Raw genomic sequence first — 22406 nt, 5'->3', positions numbered from 1 at the left:
CCATCTCCTAACAAGCGCCTTAAGTTTGTTGGTTTATTAATGGCTAGGATGTTTAATAACATCCGTCCTCTACGGTGAAGACTGCATTGTTAGGAAGACCACATTGTGATCATATCAATGTGTATGTAAAACCAGATTTCAAATATAGCACTTCAATATGTTCTTTTTGGTTATAGCTGCAGGACAGTGTCCCCTTGTATTGAATCACATAGCAGATACTCCATTAACGTGATTGAGATAGAATTATGTTTCTTATTAATTGAATTTCACAATTTCACTACAACCTGTTTATATTACAAAGTATGATGTTAGTTTTTAAACCAACAATATTACACCACCTAGTGCTCTAACTACATTACTTTTCAAGAAAAAAAAAATTGCAATGAAGAATAATAAGAGTGAGACTTTACACAGCATCAACAATCAAGGTGATTGAAAAGATCATTCCCAGTTCAAAATTTCTAAATAATAGCAACCTCAGGTTTTGATACAACCAATTTTCCAAGATGTTTTCTATCTGGGCATGATGGTTGGAACAACTTCACTAACAAGTTCACTGCCAGATACATCAAATGATGCATAAGGAATCTTCACAATAGAAGATGATGATGGAGTTGTCACAACCTTTTCAGCATCATTGACCATAGGATCTATTGATCTAATGTCCGAATCAGGCATCATATGCCATATACTTTCAAGTTCTCGAACCACCTTTGCTGTTGAAGGTCTAGCATCTGTTTCTTCTTCACAACACTTGAGAGCCAAAGTCAAAAATCTCACCACACATTTAGAAGGATAAGATCTCATTCGACCATCAATAATCGAAAAGATCATACCAGATTGATACATGGCATTAACCTGAAACAGATAAAAACCATTAAAAAAATCTATAAGAGACCATTTTATTACAAAAGGTTTAGCTACTATATCTAAAGGATCAAATAAAATGAACATTATGCCATAGTGATCATAAATATAATAGATTTGAATGACTGTTTAGCATAAGGCTGGAAAATGAAGATTTTAAAAGATTTCAATATTAAGTTAAAATTGGAACTTTGCAAATGAGGAACTCTCTCCTGACTATTCATGTGTAGCATAAAATGACAAATGGTAGGAGGAAAAGGAGACAGAAAGATAGACAAAATGAAAGCTGCATGAGTAAAATAAATTACAGAAGAATAATTTTGCTTTCATGCCCAATCACCTGATATATCATTAGGCCCTATTGAATCAAAGGCAATCGGGTCTATAAGGTTTTACCTCTCTAACAATGTTTTTGCCATGTGAAATTGGTTGCATCCCAGTCAGGAGTTCAAGAAATACGACACCAAGACTATAAACATCACTCTTGTCTGTTAGTTTATAAGTTAAGAAATACTCCGGATCTAGGTAACCCTGCAAATTTTATATAGAAAATGAGAGAACAAAGAAATAGACATAATCACATCTATGACATTATTAAGTCTATTTCATCTACAATCAGTTTCATTTATTTATTTATTCTCTTTTAAAAAAAAAATTGCTAAATTTATAATTTTAACAAATATGGAAATATGGACAACACTATTATCAATTCATTTTTATTGCTTTTCTAGAAAGGGTTAGAAGCCCATGCTAGATTGTCAAATGTTGAAACCGTATTTTTAAAAACTAGACAGAGAAAATAACCTAAAAGGAAAGAATTTCTTGGTTTTCTAGTCAGACTTCGGTTCAACTGGTGGTTGGACTGTGATGTCTTAAATAATAAATATTTCAATTAAATATATGTTAGCTTATGTTATTAACTTGTGACCCTATATATTCTTGCTCTTAAATTACTTTTCATTTTAACCTAGGAGGGAGGCTTAGACAACCTCATTGATAGTTGTTATGTAAACTATCAATGTGGGACTTTTCCATATCAAGAATCAAATCCACATTTCTATATCAAGAAGAAAAGATTAAAAGGAAGAGTGGCTCATTCATGTGTCAAATACACTATTAACATTTTTTTTTCCTTGTATAAAAAAAAACATTTTTTTTTCTTTTTCCTTTTTTCAATGTGAGAGTAGTTTAGGCATTAATGTTGAAAGTCCCATATTGGAAATATAAAGAATGATATTATTCTTATTCCTTTAGTTTAATGTTTGACTTGTTGCGGCCCAATTATTCTTTTTTTTTTTTTTTTGAGAAAAGGTTTTAGCAGTTGAAGTGTTGATTTTTTTTTTTTTTTTTTTTTAGAAAACTTCCATTTTTGAGATAGGTCTGGACTGGTAGGTCTTGGTTCACACAGTCAGCTTGGTCTGATTTTTAAAAGTGGTTGAAACATATAAAACTTATAGGCACTTAACATGCAGCACTAGTGTCACAAATGGAGAACACCGGTGACAAAATCGGTGATAGTGGGGGGAAAATTCACTCATAACCCTAGATTCTACAGAGTTTATAATTCTAGCATTATTTAAGCATAAAAAATTAGTGTCTTACTGGTGTCCCCTTCACAGCTGTAGATACATGAGCAGGCACAACACCTTCAATATCTGGAACGGGTGCAAGTCGTGAAAGTCCAAAATCAGCAACTTTTGCCGTATACTTAGAGTCCAATAATATGTTGCTAGCCTTGATATCTCGGTGAAATATTGGAGGATCAGCTTCAGTATGTAGGTAGAGGATGCCCTTAGCCGATCCCAGGGCAATTGTCAATCTCATAGCAAAACTCAAAGGTTCTTCAGACTTAGCTGTATTATTACACACATGAACCACTAATAAGTCATTAGAATGGGATGTAGAATTTTAAAAAGTAAATTTGTTTTGTTTAGCTCAAAAAGGATAGAAAAGAGGGGGGGGGGGGGTGGTGAACAAAAATTGTAAATTGAAATTTTCACTTGCATTCATATGCAATGAAGAACACTCAGAAAAAATTATAGTGAGATCAATAAAAGGCAAGCTTAAAGAACGAAAAAGGCATACCAGAAAGGTGATCCCTTAGAGTACCATTTGACATAAACTCATATATCAACATCTGCATGCAAAAAAAATACTTAGATGAAGCCCTCCCTGATGCATGATAGGCTAGAACGGTTCAACAACAAAATTAAAAGACAGGAAAAATAAAGATAAAACTTAGGAGTCAGCACCAAGTAAGGAAAAACCACCAAAAGTTAGCACTTAGGGTTGGCTGGAGTTGGCACCAAACCATAAAACCAAAAGAAATTTTCGTTCATAAAAAATAATCTCCATTTGATTAGAGTACAATATTTGCTTATATAAAGATACTAAACACTAATTCTAATTCACATAGGTGATAGGAAACCCTACTTATTGAATCACAAAACTACCCTTGACTTTAAATAAAAATACTAATTAACCTAATTATTTATGGCCTAAAATAAAAATATAATTGATGTCCAAAAACAAATCAAAATAATTCTTTGCTTGCGCTTCCCACATCACTCCCCAAGCTAAATTTTCAACACAAATTAAGCTACAAAGTGCAAGAAAAACTTGTCCTAGGAGTGAACGCCAAACAACTTTGCAGGAGAAACATAATGCACATGAAAATGAAAATGAAAAGCTATCTTCTCCCAAGTTCAATGCTAGAGAAGATATCTAAGGTTTTGATGCATTTTTACAAGTAATCCTTAATTTATGAAGGTCTCTATATATACTGTACATTATTAACAAAATTGGCATAACATCTCATCTTAAATGTCTCTAGATTGAATTTGATTTCTTTTATTGTTTGCAATTGTTCAAAGCAGCTATATGCACGATTTAACATCTTTCAATTTTTCACTCTTGCAGCTTTTAATATTCGTATGGTTTAACCGCATCAACTTCTTAAGTTCATGGAATCATCTCCTCATGTATTCAATGATGAGATTGATGGATAATCCAATATTTTATTGTTCATATATGTATACTCATCAAGATGAGAAAAAGTACCTGTTCACCTTCCTCATCGCAATATCCAATCAAAGACACAAGGTTTCGATGATGTAACCTTGATAACAATTCTATCTCTGTCAAGTACTCTGTTTCACCTTGTAAGGATCCCTCTCGTGCACGTTTTATGGCCACAACTGTACCATCAGCTAGCATGCCTTTATAAACCTTTCCGTACCCTCCTTGGCCAACCTGAGTGGAGCTGTTAAAGTTGTTTGTAGCCATGACCATTTCTTCAAAAGTGAAATTCTTCACGCCATCAATTTTTATGGAGGCCTTAGACACTGCATATTAAATACAGGTCCAATGTCAAAAAATGAAACATAGTGACACGTGCTGCATATAAAGATTCTATGTCCATTTTTAAAAAAATAACTGATAAAATTATGTATTAATTATCAGAATGTTTTACTTATGCTAACACACATTACATGTTACAAGTAAACAACATTGTTAACATAGTTGCTGACTGGTTGTGGTTTTAGCAAATATGCAACCAACTGTTTTCATCTCTAGATGATGTTTCCAATCATGGACCAGTCCAAACTTGGCTGAAGCTTGCTCAACTGTATTAGCTGAGGTAGAGCTAAGATATTGACCAAACCAAGCTAAGGCCTTTGTAATTGTACAAGCATCAGCCTGATCCAATTGATAATCAGGATGTAGAATAGAAACAATTGCAAGCAAAGTTAAAAATCATGACATATCTACCTGAATACCCTAACTTCCTGGACATAAGATACTCACAATGGCGTCTTCTCGAAATTGAATGGTCCTTCCTTATATGCATTCTCAGTATCAGTAGAGTAACAACTACAGACAATGTAACTGCACCTGCAATGGTCCCCAGTACTATGCCAGCCAATGCGCCTTTGCTTAAACCAGAGCTTGGAGAATTGTCATTCTCTGCAACATTAGTGAAAACTATGAGCACAAACAAAATCAAAACTATCCAGCATTATTCCTCTCATATATGAATACATGAAAGAAGGGAAGATATTAATGAGTAATAGTTCATCTATCATTGGGGTCAAGTCATAGGTGACATAGGGTGTGAATTTGAAGCAGTCTGCTCGATCATTATAGAAGATTAGAACACAACTTAATTGCCCAGAAAATTAGAGATCATCTTGAACTGAGAATTGCCTTTAGAAACTTATGTGGTGGATCAAAGTAGTGCAAATGCATCTGTTATACCACTGAACATAGCATCACTGGTGCGTTTGGATTAGCCTTTTGCGGAAAATGCATTTGCTTATTTGCTGAAAGTTGGCAAAAGTACAGTTCTACTTAGAAAGAGACGGGGTTTTAATAAGCTTTACATAAGCAAATAAGTTAAAAAGCTAATGGAAAAATGCTACTCCAAATGCAGTAGGACCTTTCTTCAACATAGTTGGCAGCAGAAGAAATGGCGATATCCACTTAAATGTGCCACCCACAGACACAAACTAAACATCTCTCAGAATATGAACCCAAACAATAACAGAGCAATGACACGAGCTTGAATATTGTCTTTAAAATATAGAGAATTTTAAGGTGCAGGTCAAAATAAATTGGAGAAAAAAGTTGAACATTCTTCAACTGCTAAACAAGCATTAGTTTCGACTACAAGAAAGCTTTTTGATAGATATGATAGAACTTTAACATATGAAATCTGCTCCATAATGATTGCTCTTTATTATCAAATCAAGACATCAATTGGTTTTTGGTATAGGCAGGGTTTGAACTTTAAATCTCTTATTTGATGACAAGAGACTTTACTAATTGAGTTAATTGGAATCCACCAACTACAAGAAAGCTCTGTTGCAAAACATATCAAAAAAGGGTTTCGAGACAAACCATCTGCATAGAAGCCCAATAGAGGGAAGCTGATTAGTTCATAAGGTCCAAAAAGGTCTTCATCCGAAATATTCCATGATGTGAACATGCTGAATATGCGATGAACCTCACTCATATTGAACTTAGTAGCACTGATATCGTCATATACAGGAAAAAGCTTCAAATCGATTCTCAGTCGAGGTCCTTGTTCCCATGTAAATGAATCAATGTACAGCTGATAAAGAAACAATTTAAGACCGGATGTCAGGTATTCCTCAAATTCATCTTTGTGCGGACGAAAATCTGAGAATCCGGGACTTTTCAATCGATATCCAACAAACAGAGGGGCAGCACAGAAACAAGATACAGGAGCTGTAGGGGAATTTGAATATTCGAAAGGGGGTGCGCATTGATTCCCTTGAGCTTGACAAACAGAAGTTGTATCTGTTGAATTTTGACTGATATTTTCATCCCCAGGTTCGAATCCACAGAAGTAGGATAGGCTGGAGTTCGAGCATAAGGGATTCCCTTGAAGCCTGAACAAAGTTAAAAATAAAAACAAGTGACATGATCATATCAATGTGCTATGTCTGTTACACCTTGCAAAACTAAAAAGATCACATCCACAATCTTTTACCAAGTATTCACATTTTGAAAATGCATTTCATTACACATGAAGTTCTATATGAAAACTAATTAGAAAGCAAAGAATGGGGAAGGAGGTGTAGAAGCAAACCAGACAGCGACATTCGGAAATGGATCAGTGGTGCCTGTAATATTTGAAAGCTTATTATTCTGCAGCTCCCTGCAATATAAAAGAACCAAAAGCAATAACTTAGAAGATCCAGTATGAGAGCAACTTTATTGAAGTCAACCCAGGAATTTACAACTTTGAAATTTCCAAAGACCATGCTGTTATCAGAAAAAGGTATCAACTTTATTTTGAACCAATAGAAAAACAAGATGTCTGTTTGATGTGTACACACCCCCAGAATTTTTTTTTTTATAGGTAATGTAAAATATTATTAAAAATCATAGCCAACCTGAGTACATTGGGAGTGTAACATTGTTGTTAAGGTAAAAGGGAAAATGGACAGTTACAGAAAATGCTTCTGTTAGTGCGCCTTAGGTTGGTTAGATTTGATGAGGATGAATGCTGGATCAATGACACATGGTGGTTCTTAAGGCAAGGGGGTTGGGATTTGTATGGCTAATATGCAAAATCACACTGAGAAGGCTCTGCATGGGGCAAAATAAAGCAAGCTTGGGCACAGCCAAATAAGAATCTGATTGGAATCTTGAGCGCAAGAGTTCAACTATGGAGATCCAGATTTTGAAGTGTCAAGAATCAGATACTAGTTCTCACTTCTCAGCAGAATGTGCTTGGCCAAGTGTGTCAGATTTTGAGTCCTAATAAGTATTCACTGGCTCAGTATGGAGGGAAACAGAAGAGCATTTGGGATTTGGAAGAATGATTGAGCACAACAATACTGGTTCGTTGGCCAAGATTATAGAGTTGTTAATGCTGAGTTGGAGGGGTGTAGACTGGTGCTGTGCTAGATGCTAAGGTGAAAAACCGGTGAGAAGCTGTTGGGCTTAAGACTAGGAAAGACTATTGAAGCCCAATGAGGAGAAGGGTTTAGACTGGAGGAATCTGTTTCAGTAGCCCATTAATAGTGATTCTTTAAGCTTCTTTCCATTGGAGAAGATAGATGGGAATGATACTGTTAGGCCACTACTAGTGGCGGTTCAGGAGGGAATAAAGAAGTGGACAAACTGTCTTGTGGGGGCATTTTTTGGAGAAAGCTCCTACTTTCTTCTAGGTTAAGAACAAGGTTAAGAAACTGTGGCAATAATTTGGTTCTGTTGAAGAGATGTCTGCTGAAAATGGGATGTTTTTGTCCAAATTCAAAAAATGCAAAGGCTATAGGGATGAGGTGTTGGAATCTCTCAAGTGGCATGTGATCAATAATATTTTGATACTGAGATGCTGTGAACCGGATATGCAATTCATAAGTCCTTTTCTAGCTAAGATTCTTATTTGGGTAAACTTCCATCATATTCTTGTTGATACTGGGAGCATGAGTAATCAAGTTGTATTGTTGGGAAGCCTTGGTACTTGAACACAATCACTGAGAAACAATTAAGAATGGCATTTTTGAGGTTGTGTGTGCAGGTTGATCAGCAGGCTGATTTTCCTAAAGTGGTCAGTGTTTAATGGTGGCTTCACTGATGTTGAAGAGCCCTTGGAAGTCACAGAATTGTGGTAATTGTAAGGTATGGACATAATGAGAGGACATTTTCGAAGAGGCCAGTGTAATTATCGCAACCAAAGGAGTCTAATGAGGTACAAAGCAAAGTTGAGAAAGAGAACACTGATGATGATGGATTTATTGAAGTTTCAAATAGAAAGAGGAAAGGGATTGAAGTCATATAAGAGGGTGAAATTGTGAGAAGTGTGGAGACGAAGCAAATATCTCAAAGGGAAGCTCTTGATACAAACAGATTTTTCTTGTTTGATGATGTAGGGGAGGAAAAGTATGATGATCAAGGAGTAGAAGTTGTTGTTCTGGAGGATGTAGCAGTGCTTAATGTTGGGTTTATTGAACCTGATGTAGATGTTTTTTCTCCGGGCAGGTAGGAGTTGGATGAGGAGTTAGATTGGGCTTTAAAGAAGTAGAAAGGGTAGAAGTTTTCAAAAGACCAATGGTAAAGCTAGCTTGGGCAGCTACCATCTATCATCTTTGGCTTTTTCGAAATTCTCAAATATATAATGGGAGAGCCAGGCTTGCAAGCTATAGGTGCCAACATTAAATATAGGTTGTTTTGGTGTGACAATATAAATCATACTGCTTTGAATGGGCCTCTGTTGTCCATGGTTCTGTAGCAGTTGGCTGTGTTTCTTAGGTATAGCAGTTTCCCTGCTAGTTGTAAATGTTGTAAATATATACATTGTCTAAATGAAAGATTTATGCATTCATAAAAAACAAAAACATTTTCGTTCAGGTCTTACACTGTAAGTTCCTCCGTTCCATTCGAAGTCCAATTTTGCCAAATGATGGATGGAACAGAGCCATTCAGTGAATTGTTTGCAATTGACCTGCCATTGGGAACACAATTTACCAAATAAATCCAGTTTGTCTTATTAACAGTTTAATTTATCGACTGATATTAACTAGTAACTTTACAATTTCACTATTGTGATAAGTGCAAACTCAAATCTAGATTTTTTTATTGGAAAGTTACACACGTAGGCAGTGGGTTTTGAACCCATGACCTTACCCTCTACCAATTCTTACGAAAAGAGGAAGTGCCATTTGAGCTAGAGCTCATTGGCTCAAATTTATATAAATGTGAAGAAAACAAATTTCTGAGCAGATAAGTATGAAATAATTTACAATAAAATTGAACCACAGAACTAAACACAGAAGAAGGAAAAAGAAAGGGAGAATACTCACAATTTTTGAAGTTGAGGGAGAGACGAAAAACTGGTGGGAATTGCCCCAGTAAGACTATTGTTGGATAACAAGCTGAGCATATTGTTCAAATAATAGATATCAGAAGTCAAGGGAATTTCTAGTATAAATTATCTTCAAAAACTTCTTAAAAAAAAAATTGAAAACTGACAGACACCTCTGTAAATATTTTGTAATACCTGGAAAATAAGTTTAAACAAAACAGGAAAAAAAGAAGCAGATAGTTGTCATTCAGGAGATGGAGAATCTTACATAGTTGTCATATTCCCCGAAAGCATATATGAAGGTATCGTTCCATTTAGCTGATTTGAACTGAGGTCTCTGAAAATGATATAAAGTAAAAAAATAAAGAAAACATATGTAGCTAGTGCCTCATGGAGTTGTCTTTGACAAAGTAAAGAGAAAATTTTATTCAGCCTGGTGCATTTATTTTTCTGATTTAAAAGCCATACTTGATCATCATAGGACTACTACAAAGGAAAGCAAAATAAAGCAACTTACAGATAATAAAGGTTTGGTATTTCGCTCAAATCAGGAATTGGTCCCTGCAAACTGCAGTTCCTAAGGCTCCTGGCAAATCCAACCAAACCCAAATATTATCAATCTTGCATTAAACAACACGTCAAATGTGAATGTGTGTAATCCTTGATTGCCATCTTGCAAGTGTATAAAGCTTTTTTGAATTAAGAACATGAAAGGTTTATGATATCTGATTAAGATAATCTAGCTTATTTACAAGTTGTGCAGACTACATAGTGACATGGAACATCAAACAGCAAAGGATAAATGAGGAAATCCTGACTTGTTCAGTAGACCAGTGGCCATGATGTTTCACAAAATTGCAATAAAATACCTTCATGCCAACCAACACTTCTAAGTTGAATAACTTTCCTATTTGTATTTCTTTTCAATGAATGTTGAAATAATTTATGTATTTTTCACTACAAAAAGTACACCATTCTATCTATCTTATGTTACCATTTTATTTTGCTAGTATTTTCCTTATTATTTTAGTTTTTCATTTTAGGAAAAAACAAAGCTTCTTCCGTCATTAAGCCAAAACAAGTAAATAAAAACTTTTAACCTTACACTGCAAGGCTAGCACCTTGTTCTGCCTTTACTTTTGGGACCCAATTACAAACATATGATAATAGTATGAACTTACAACTTCAGCAAATTAGACATTTTGCTATAAGAAGCTGGAATTGTAGCCCCATTGAAGTTATTGTTATCAAGTTGACTGCAAAATAAAGAAAAATGAAACCATTAAGAAACATGAATATAGATACTTAACAAATATTACATTGTAGAAAGATGAAAAGTGAAAACTTATAAATTATAACCTTGTTCAAGATGTAAAGCAATCTAAAAAGAAAACAGATTCACAATTTTTAAATGTAGAGACATTTATGTGATAGACACAAAAATATATTTATGCTCTAGGAAAGTAGAAACCATACAGTATCCGTAATTGTGGCAGTTCAGAGAACTCTGGTGGAAGATACCCTGATAAGTTGTTATTATCAAGAAGGCTGCAGGTGCATAGTTGAAGATGGTTACTGATCTCACTGATTGTACTTGACAGATGACTCATACAAAATATTAGAATATGACAAACTACTGACTTACAAGTGAAAAAGATTTGGTAACCTAGATAGCTCATGAGGGATTTGCCCACTGATCGAATTGTTATTCATGTGACTGCTCACAAAAAAGAGAAGTGGAAGGGTTAGTCCTTGCAGAACTGATTTAGACAATATAACATCAGAAATATACTCACAAATGTTGCGTTGCATTCAAGTTTGCAAATGATGTGGGTATTGGTCCTGATATATGGTTTTCGTCAATTTGTATTCTGTTCAAATTTGGAAGGTTCCCAAGCTCTTCAGGTAAAAAACCTGTTAATTGGTTTCCATTCAGAAGCCTGGAAACACAGAATTAAAGACAATGAAAATGCACTGCAACATTAAAATACCAAGTATTCTGAAAAACAATATAAAGTAAATTAGTCCAGATTTGATAAAGATTGTCTCTGATATTATTTAGAAATTGAAGACTTCAAATATGCATGAACTAGTAGCATATCTCCATTTCTTAACAGTATAGGAATATAATCATCTTATAACATTGTTGGGTATCTAATCTAACAAGCAGTGAAGCTTCTCAACTTACAAGAGTTCCAAAGATGTAATACTGCCTATCTCCTTCGGTATAGTTCCACTTATGCTGTTCCACATAAAATCCCTTCAAAAGAGTAGATAGAGAAAAATATGTTAGTAGGATAAGTAAATCAAATGAAACCATCGGATTTTTTAATATTAATTGAAAGGTATCCAAAAGCTATGATTCCAATAAAGATATGTGTAGCACAAAAAAATTAGACTTCAGATATCCTTGCCGTACAATATTGTCAAATTTGATAACTGGCCAAGCGCTGGTGACAAACTTCCTGACAAATTCATACGTAGTAGTTGCCTGCAGAGAAGCATCCCAAAAGAAAGTTATTAAAGCACCATAGCTAGCTCTTCATTAGAAATGCCTAGATGCAATGCAATTAATAGCCAGGTTTTATCAAAGCTTGACACTCTTATATGTGAACTTGTGACTAGTGTATAAATATAATATAATGCCAGGCATGAGATAACAATTGAGTCTGTGGGCAATAAGTTATATAATAAATCATTAGTTATTAATTCTTGTGACAAATGAAAAGATCATGAAGACAGATTTTAAATTAATTAAGACCTGCTAGTGATCTTTTGGAAAATTGTGGCTAATAGATCCTATTCTAATAAATTTCTTTAATCTTAAATGAACTACAGAACCAATGAATTTATAAAAGTGGAATAATATACCTCATCATGCAAGGGGAACAAAAGAAATGCAGGAAGGAAAAAATTTCTATGTGAAAGAAAATATGCAACATTATTCACATCAATATTGCTCCCTGATAGAAATAAATTCAGTAAAGGATAAAATCATACAATTGTTGAACATGTCGATGTCCATCGTCTAATATTGTATTGTAGCACACAATTCCTGTCCAATTTGAAGTACATGGGTCTCCTTGATCCCAATTACTCAGATTTTTATTTGGATCTATCAAACTGCTCTTGATGGCCTGCAATGCCTTCACTGCAAATTAATACAAATGTTAATTTTTGTTTCATCAACACTACATTTAGAAAGTTCATAAACTTTGCTGGTCCTTGTGTTTCTATACTTCTAGTATCTGGGTTTCTGTATTTAAGGAAAGTGAAGTTATTTTTAACAAATATGCATTAACATTATTAGCAGCCCCAAGTTTTGAGCATACACAATCAATAAATCGAATAGCAACTACAGTTCAACCATATGCAACGTCAGTTTTTTGATAAGTACGAGTGTTCTTGAAGTATTACAAAAGGATACTCATGAGGTCTAAAAAAAAAGTCAATAATAGAACTACAAGACACCCCCAATCGACAGACAATATTCAAACATAGATCTCAAAAGGCTATTTTTAATATCTTGCATTGACTACTTTTCATTCTTAAAAGTTTGGCTAGTCCTTTCTCTTCATATGGTCCACATAATACAATGCAAAGTAGATTGCCATTTGCCACACTACCCTATTATGGCGATGTCCAAACACCCCTCTTTAACTATATGCAAAACTTATCACTCCTAATTTGCCTAAATTCTTAAGAAATTGTGAATTTAATCATTTAACCATTATTTATTATAAAATAACTTGTTAGAGAGTACACAAGTAAAATTTCAGAAAAGTAGTCAAAGTTGCACACTGTGTTACCACAGCGTGTAACTCAGTGTATGCTATAATAATAAGTGATTTCAGAAAAATAAGCATCCCCTCAAGAACTTAATAGCAAAAATAGCTTGTGAATCATAAAATGCAAAAGAAAGCAAAATCACCTTCATCCGGGTTGGTAATCCCAATATACTGAGCTCCAACAAGTAGTGAAGAACAACACAACCATGCAACAATAAATAATCCACAGGTCCAAGCTCTTGACAGATACATCTCACTAACACAGAGAACACCAGAGCCCTCAAATTTCTCTTAGTACCCAAGTCGGAAATTTCTGGTAGTACCCAAGTGCTCCACCTAATAACAAGAATGAAGAAACAACTATCAAAACTCACACAAATAAATTCTAAAGCAATTCAGTTTAACTGGAAAAAAAAAAAAACCATTACAGTACTGGTGGATAAATGTATGAATGAATACTCAAACAAAATAAGAGAATCACTCAGAGTTGTTGTCCCTTACAACTTGAGAAGAAACAAAGTGGCAAAATTGTCATCAAAATGCTCACATATATTAAGATTGAATAGTTTGAAAAAAAAGTTAAGCAAGCAGATATGATAGACTACAATTGAATATTAGAGCAGAAGTTTGAAACTTTAGATTAGACCTAGTGAAGGGTGGTATCTTGCTGACCAAGTCTTCATTAGGATCGCTCAAGAAATATTTGAATTTGTCGTTGAAAATGGTGATGACAGCCATAGCCACAGTCACTGAGTCACTGACGTTGGGTTTTCTGAATAAAAAATAGTGAAAGCCAGAGCTCAGACTTTAGCTTCCTGATGTCACATTTGTAGCGTTGACCTTGAATCTAAATCCTCTCTCTACATTGTTTTCTTTGTAGTTTGATTTACTTTATTGTCAAAATCAGATTTGGTCTGGTTGTTGAGAAAACTATGGGAACAAAATATTTCATTGTTATGGGTCTTACATTTGCACATTGGGACTCTGAATTTTTTTCCAATTAACCTTAAATATTAAACAATTTCTTTAGTTGTTACGCTTCAAAACAATTTGAAAAACTAATATCTTGAGTTTTAAAAAACTCGAGATCAATATAGAACTTGAGCTTCTAAAACTCAAGTTCGGGTTTTGCCATACCATTACATGGATAAATTTTACTAAATCGAGTTTATAAGTCTTGAAATTTGGACTCGAGTTTATAAGACCTGAAATCTGAACATTCAAAACCAACATTTCCTTTCAAACACTTCACTCGTCGCTCTCACTTTCAAACACAAAACCAGTCATGTTTGCTTTCGAACAACTCACTTGTCTCACAGTTCAAACACAAAACTCACTCTCACACAAAACACCCAAATCACTCACCCTCACACTCAAACACTCTTACTCTCAAACACTCTCACCCTCGAACACTCTGAGACTCTCCTCCTTCGGACACCGAAACCCTCACTCTACCAGCAACGATCCCCTCATCGTTGGCCACTGATTCAGACGATCCTCTCACCCATACCTTCATTGTCCCTACCAACGAAAGTTCAGATTTTTTCAAGTTTGAAACTTTAGATTAGACCTAGTGAAGGGTGGTATCTTGCTGACCAAGTCCTTATTAGGAGCGCTCAAGAATTTGAATTTGTCATTGAAAATGGTGATGACAGCCGTAGCCATAGTCACTGAGTCACTGACGTTGGGTTTTCTGAATAAAAAATAGTGAAAGCTGGAGCTCAGACTTTAGCTTCCTGATGTCACATTTGTAATGTTGACCTTGAATATAAATCCTCTCTCTACATTGTTTTCTTTGTAGTTTGATTTATTTATTTTGTTATCAAATTCAGATTTGGTCTGGTTGCTGAGAAAAAACCTATGGGAACAAAATGTTTCATTGTTTTGGGTCTTACATTTGCAAATTGGGACTCTTGAGTTAGTTTGAGTTTACATCTTTCAAGTTGGTCGTGGGTTTTTCTCTGATTACGTTTGTAGTGGCAGCCAGTTCTTCGATTTTTGTTTTTTTGTTTGTTGACATTTTGCATTTGTGTCTTTCTTGGATTTTAGGGTTAATTGCACTTTGTCCCCAAAGATATTGGGTCAAGTTCAATCCAGTCCACTAAGGTATAAAATCAACCAACGTCTTCCTTGATTGATTGGTGTAAACTACTAAGAAAGTTAGTTAACTTTAACGAAAGTGATTTTTTTTCTTTCTTAAATTCATGTCCTGGCTTCATTAAAAGGTCTATTAAGCCCTTTATAACACTAAATATATATATATATACATATAAAGTCAAATTAGATAATTAATTTAATCAACACATATTTGGTGAATTCTAATCAATATATATAGAAGCAGAGACCTCATGTAGGAAAGCATGAGGTCCTGCCAAGTGGCACATTCATTGAGTCTCTCTCATTTTAGTTTCCATCTCATCAAAATTTACATTTATGTCAAACTTTTAGTCCATTGAATGTGTTAATGAAGTGAATACACATTAATTATCTATAAGTATGCACTAATTATATATATATATATATATATAGAAGATTTATATGGTTTTTCTTAAAAAAAAATTATATAAGAAAGAAAAAAAACATCATGTAAGAGGAGGAAGTATGCTTCCTCCCTCTCACAAGTTGGTGGGACCCACCAATATAATATATATATATATAAAAGTAAAGACCTCATATGGGAGAGCATGAAGATCTGCCAAGTGACACATTCGTTAAACCTCTAAACTTTCATCTCATCAAAGTTTACATTTATGTAAAACTTTTAGTTCATTGAATGTGTCAATGAAGTGAATACACATTAATTATCTATAAGTATGCACTAATTATATATATAAGAACTTTATATGGTTTTTCTTTAAAAAAAATTATATAAGAAAGAAAAAACATCACTTGAGGGGAGGAAATATACCATGTTATGGTTGTATGCTTCCTCCCTCTCACAAGCTGGTGGAACCCACCAACAAGGGAAAGCATGAGGTTCTGCTAAATGGCATATTCGTTGAGCTTCTTTCATTTAAGCTTCTATCTCATCAAAGTTTACATTTATGTAAAACTTTTAGTTCATTGAATGTGTCAATGAAGTGAATACACATTAATTATTTATAAGTATGTACTAATTATATATATATATATATATATATATATATATATATATATAAGAATTTTATATGGTTTTTCTTTAAAAAAATTATATAAGAAGGAAAAAACATCACATAAGAGGAGGAAGTATGTTTCCTCCCTCTCACAAGCTGGTGGGATCCACTAATATATATATAAAAGTAGAAATCTCATGTGGGAGAGCATGAGATTTTGCCAAGTGGCACATTTGTTAAATCTCTCTCATTTAAGCTTCCATCTCATTGAAGTTTACATTTATGTAAAACTTTTAGTTTTTTGAATGTGTCAATGAAGTGAATACACATTAAGTATCTATAAGTATGCACTAATTATATATATATATATATATACACATTTTATATGGTTTTTCTTTAAAAAAAAATTATGTAAGAAAGAGTAAACATCACGTAAGAGGAGGAAGTATGCCCTGTTATGGCTATATGTTTCTCTCCTCTCACAGTTGGTGGGACCCACCAGTAAAAGTAGAGACCTCATGTGGGAGAACATGAGGTTCTGCCAAGTGGCACATTCGTTGAGTCTCTTTTATTTAAGTTTCCATCTCATCAAAGTTTACATTTATGTAAAACTTTTAGTTCATTGAACATGTCAATGAAGTGAATACACATTAATTATTTATAAGAATGCACTAATTATATATATATATATATATAAGAATTTTATATGGTTTTTCTTTAAAAAAAATTATATAAGAAAGAAAAAACACACGTAAGAGGAGGAAGTATACCCTGTTATGGGTGTATGCTTCCTCCCTCTCACAAGCTGGTGGAACCACCAGCACGAGAAAACATGAGGTTTTGCTAAGTGCACATTCGTTGAGCCTTTCTCATTTAAGTTTTCATCTTATCAAAGTTTACATTTTATGTAAAATTTTTAGTTCATTGAATGTGTCAATGAAGTGAATACACATTAATTATCTATAAGTATGCACTAATTATATATATATATATATATATAAAAGAATTTTATATGGTTTTTCTTTTAAAAAAATTATATAAGATAGAAAAAACATCACGTAAGAGGAGGAAGTATGCTTCCTCCCTCTCATCAGCTGGTGGGACCCACTTTTATATATAAAAGTAGAGACCTCATGTGGGAGAGCATGAGGCTCTGTCAAATGGTATATTCGTTGAACCTCTCTCATTTAAACTTCCATCTCATCAAAATTTACATTTATGTAGAACTTTTAGTTCATTGAATATGTCAATGAAGTGAATACACATTACTTATCTATAAGTATGCACTAATTATATATATATATATATATAAGAATTTTATATCATCGCACAAGCTTGGTGCGATGGTCACTATACAAGTATAAATGCTTGCGGAGTGTGGGGGTAAGGGCCGAGGTTCAAGTTTCTAGGAGGGAGCTTCACACACATATACACTTAGATTAGGCTAGATTAGAATTCTATCTTGTATCCAAAAAAAAAAAAAAAAGAGAATTTTATATAGTTTTTCTTTAAAAAAAATTATATAAGAAAGAAAAAACATTGCGTAAGAAGAGGAAGTATACCCTGTTATGGGTGTATGCTTCCTCTCTCTCACAAGCTGTGGGTCCCACCAACTGTGAGAAGAGAGACCATGCGATTATGTCATATGGTGCTTTGTAAGAGTAATTTTTTATTTAACTTTACACCTCAACTGCTTTTCATATTTTGGATTATAATAAAATTTTATTAATAAGATATCACTATTTTCACTGAGTGTTTAACTGACTACTATTATAATTCAATAATATAAACGTAACATCATAAATTTTAGATGATATTTCCATAAGCCAACTAAGCATTTGCATGAAATTACAAATTTTTTATGCTAACTCTCCAAGCCAATGTAGAAACAAAAATTATAATTAAAAATTTCAACAAAAAATAAATGATTAGACAAACAATCAACTTATTACACCAGATTCTTTTAAAGAAGATATTACACCACATAATAACTAATTTCTAATTTGTGTAACTTTTTCTCTATAGTTTAAATTCTCCATCCCCTTAATTTTGTATTATATCATTAATTTCACAAAAATATCTTCATGTTATCCCAACATTACTTCATGTTATTACTTTAAAATATTTTGGATATTCTATATAAGTTTTTCACATAACAGCTTAAAGCATTATCCGCGCATCGCGCGGGACCATGACTAGTTACTTTAAACTAACATGATACCAGCCGTGTCTATTTCACACACTCGTACACACAAATGCTACACAGCTAAAAAAATCAATAAAATATAATATAGTTAGCTATTCCAATTCCAAGTAAGCATTCTTTATATTATCCAAGAATAAGTCAGTCAAATGACCAAACACTTGTTGATATTAGACTCAAGCTCACTCTCTCTCTTGAGTTCCCAACTGATGGTTCTTGAAGAACATGGATAATGAAGGTTGGTTGTGTTCTTGAAGAGCATGGGTGGTCTCTAGTGTTAATGGAAGAGGTGGGCTCGGCCGAAGAGACAACCCTCACCTTCCCCCAATGATCCAGTTGAGCTCTTCAAAAGATAGGCTATTATGGTCTAGTTGAGCTCTAGCTTAAGGGAATATAATGGGGAAATCGAAAATAGACATTTGGGTTTTGGGTATTCTTGGTTTTTTGAAAGGAAAATTGAAAGAGGAAAATCTACACTGATGTGATGAAACAATCTTCTAACTTCACATTCAATTTCCCCCTAGCATCCACAGTGTACACTACTTAGGTTTTGATGTTAAATTAAAATTTTGTTTCTAAGACATAATTTCTGTATAACATGAATACTATTAAATTTTTGCGTTAGAGATATCCAAACTGATATGTAGAATTGAAATAGTGTTTCTAAGACAATTTCTATATAACATGAATAATATTGAATTTTTGAGTTAGAGATATCCAAACCAACTGAAATAGTGTTTTTAAGACATAATTTCTGTATAACATGAATTCTATTGAATTGTTGTCTTAAAGATTTTAAGGTTTGGATGTCTAATACTCAAATTGAAATAGTCTTTCTAAGACATAAATTGTGCATAGCATGAATACTATTTCATTTTTGCCTTAGAGATATGCAAACTAATATGTAAAACTGAAATAGTCTTTCTAAGACATGATTTCTATATAACATGAATTTTATTGAATTTTTGTGTTAGAGATATCTATACCTTAAATGTTTGGATGTCTGATAATCAAACTAATATTTAGAATTGAAATAGTATTTTTAAGACATGATTTCTAAATAAAGTGATTTTTGCTTCCACAATATCAATATCCGTCTTATTTTATAGGAAACTAGTATGTAACCCATGCTACCGCATGAGAATGGATATATTATTAATCATGAGTTTATTTATGTTTAAAAGGCTCAGTTAAGTCTAAATTCATATTATTAACCATAAAATTTTATTAACAAAACTTAGCAATATATATATATATATATGTATAAAAGAAAGCGAGTTGAACCACAATAGTTCCACCAGAGAAAGGGTAGCAAAAATAGAACCAAAGACAAACTTTGATCAAATTATAGATTGATATAATATATAAGTTACAGTCGCAGTTATGCGTATATTGAAAGGGTAATTTAAAAGTAATTAAGCCCATACAATTAATTGGTTCTTAAGTAAATAAAACTTTAGAGACATTTGGCATAGCAATCAAACTTAAGTAAAAAAATGTTCAAAAGTAGCACAACTATAAGCCAAAATAGAGTAATATGAAACTAAATTGGCAGCCATAAAGCTACTAAGAGAGAGGTGTTTGCCATAAAGGGGACTAATTAATAGATTTAAGAATTCACAAGGTTGACATTGGATATTCTTCCCATGTGCTAAATATTGTTTCTAGTAAGGTCACACCAAATAGGTTGAAAGCTATCTTCGTGCAAGATTGATATCTGCAAGAGAAGTCAATCATCAAGTAAGGACCAAATGATTTCAAAAAATGCTAATATTGACTCAATGTATGCGCGTACACACAAACCCATCACTATATCAATTAAGGGAATCAAAACTAAATGGAAATATTACACAGAAAGATGAACCTTGGTGACGATGTTTATCCAAAAGATTTATTCACGCTTTTGAATCTTCAATTTCTATTGGAGATTGAAATTTTCGTAGCTTAAAAAATTTAAAATTTAAAAAACAAAAAACCCTCAGAGTTGTACTCATTTTGTAGTTTTACGATGGGTCATTTTGTAACATGATGGGCATTTGTGTGAAGAAAAACCTCTGAAGTTGTATAGCTAATAAAAGAAATTCACTCCAATCTCTTTTTATAGAGAGATGGATTTGTGCGTGTTTTTGTACATCCTTCATAGTTGTATTATTACGAAGCAAGTCCAATGGATTTAGATTGGTACTACTGATTCCCAAAACATGAGTGTTTAATGTGTTACTAATTTCATCTCATCTCATTACCAAGTCCAATGAATTTTAATTGGAATTCAATTTTTCCAAGCGGTGCATCTCTTGCAATATTCTTTCCAATCTCTTTTTATAGAGAGATGGATTTGTGTGTGTTTTTATACATCCTTCATAGTTGTATTATCACGAACCAAGTCCAATGGATTTAGATTAGTACTACTGATTCCCAAAGCATGAGTGTTTAATGTGTTATTAATTTCATCTCATCTCATTACCAAGTCCAATGAATTTTAATTGGAATTCAATTTTTCCAAGTGGTGCATCTCTTGCAATATTCTTTCATTTTTAATTAATTTTTTGAAATTTATTTTCAATTCCCATTGTCACTTTCCATATTCGGCTTTCTATTATAGTTTCTTAGGCACTTTGAAGTTTGACCAAAGAGAACAATGAACCTACGTAAAAATAAATAAAAACAATGAATCAGAGTAATGGTTCTCTCAAAAACAACCACAAATTATATTATATTCTTCTGATTATTTTCTTTGTACACGTGTATAGTAAAATTGGACTCTAATTTCAGATTCTAATTGAACAATTGGAATGACACATGGCACAAAATTGAAACTCTAATTTGAAATTTTATTTGAGTTTCTCTCTACTTCACCTATAATTATATATATAGATATATAGATGATTGTGGATCATTTTTTTGAGAATCAGGAAATTATTATCTTAACATTGTGAATCGGATTGTAATAAGATATTGACAAGCCATGTGTCATTCGGGTGAACATTATAATCACCTACTCACTCATAAAACGTCAGTTGCATTCACTTTTACGGTCATCTGGTATGCATATCCTTTACCTTAATATCACTCCAAGCCTCTTATCCAAAAAAAAAAAAAAAAAAAAAAATGCGAAACTATATATATATATATATATTATTGTTTATACATGAAATATATATATTTTTTTAATAGAGAATTTCAACTTATAGCGTTTGCTTCTGATGATAACTTTTTATCATCAAACCAAGACACTAATTGGTTTTTGGTATAGACAGGGATTGAACACAAGATTTCTTATTCAACCATCAAAAATTTTACCAGTTAGACTAATAGGAACTCACAAGAATATTTACGATTTTGATTTAACATATAATGTAGGGGAACATAAAATGCACATTAATTTAATGAGTTATCAGTATGACATAAGAGTAATTAGAGGGAATATAAAATGCATTAGTCAACCATATGCATTAGTAAATGTTGTTTTTATAGCATACTTACAACAAATCATAGGTAGTTAGTTGTTATTAGTTCTAATTTAAACCTACCATTGAAATTATTTTTTTACTCTATCAATAACAACCCGCAACAACCTGTCACATAAAATTTGTTGAGAAAATGTTGTAAAAAAGTTGTGGACATAGCATTTCTCAAAAAGCTAGGGAAGCCATTATTTAAATTTATGTCCAATTTTTTTATATAAAAAATATAAGAGGGAGGGAGGATTTTTGAAAAGTTAAGGGGGCCAGGCCCTCCTAGCCCCCTTTCCTCCGCCCTATTGGTGGCAACATTGATACGTACCCTTGTTCTCTATTTGCCTATATTTTGAAAATTTATCAACTAGGTTTGTAGTTGTACCATGGGCAATTGAGGCCTACTAGCACTGGTAGCAAATCATGGCTTATCCCTTAACAATGAGAAAGAAGAAAATGGCTTGTCCCTTAACAAAATAAGAGAAGAAAAAGGATAAGTAAGAGAAAGTGGCTAGTGAACTCGTATCAACGAAATTTTTGCATAACGAGCTAAATATAACAAAACAAACTAAAATTTGAGTTGAGGTGAAACATTGGGTTAAGCAATTTAATATTTGCAATGAAACAATTTTCGTTTTTCCGGTCTGAATGGAACATAATTGA

The 22406-nt window shown here is 33.1% G+C and overlaps 1 protein-coding gene across 3 annotated transcripts; it reads right to left on the bottom strand.

Moving 5' to 3' along the window:
• Positions 1 to 243: 243 nt before the first annotated feature.
• On the bottom strand, positions 244 to 13817 carry LOC112007249 (probable LRR receptor-like serine/threonine-protein kinase At1g06840). Of its 3 annotated transcripts, XM_065762402.1 has the most exons (21): positions 13640 to 13817; positions 13137 to 13306; positions 12206 to 12356; positions 11625 to 11696; positions 11394 to 11465; positions 11002 to 11145; positions 10851 to 10922; positions 10682 to 10753; positions 10387 to 10461; positions 9723 to 9791; positions 9474 to 9542; positions 9204 to 9275; positions 8759 to 8845; positions 6482 to 6550; positions 5767 to 6281; positions 4675 to 4833; positions 3928 to 4211; positions 2953 to 3004; positions 2470 to 2720; positions 1264 to 1398; positions 244 to 858 (listed from the first exon to the last, which is right to left on the bottom strand). In XM_065762402.1, exons 2-21 carry the CDS (start codon positions 13243 to 13245, stop codon positions 514 to 516), a joined length of 2874 nt encoding a protein of 957 aa, XP_065618474.1. In that variant the 5' UTR covers positions 13246 to 13306; positions 13640 to 13817; the 3' UTR covers positions 244 to 513. The 3 variants fall into 3 exon arrangements, with proteins under 3 accessions (XP_065618474.1, XP_065618475.1, XP_023895338.2); XM_065762403.1 differs by lacking the exon at positions 1264 to 1398; XM_024039570.2 differs by lacking the exon at positions 13640 to 13817 and having other exon boundaries at positions 13137 to 13588.
• Positions 13818 to 22406: the final 8589 nt, after the last annotated feature.

Source organism: Quercus suber, unplaced genomic scaffold (assembly GCF_002906115.3).
Source record: "Quercus suber isolate HL8 unplaced genomic scaffold, Cork oak 2.0 scaffold_456, whole genome shotgun sequence".
NCBI lineage: Eukaryota > Viridiplantae > Streptophyta > Magnoliopsida > Fagales > Fagaceae > Quercus > Quercus suber.
This window is presented reverse-complemented; position numbering and strand designations above follow the sequence as displayed.

What these genes read in the sequence shown, in the direction of transcription:
- LOC112007249 (XM_065762402.1), bottom strand. Translation starts at nt 13,245, where the DNA reads ATGTATCTGTCAAGAGCTTGGACCTGTGGATTATTTATTGTTGCATGG. An exon ending in TTGAATGCAACGCAACATTT is followed by an intron (nt 10,923 to 11,001) that starts GTGAGTATATTT and finishes TTTTGTGAGCAG; the next exon opens with TCACATGAATAACAATTCGA. An exon ending in ATGTCTAATTTGCTGAAGTT is followed by an intron (nt 9,792 to 10,386) that starts GTAAGTTCATAC and finishes TGGATTTGCCAG; the next exon opens with GAGCCTTAGGAACTGCAGTT.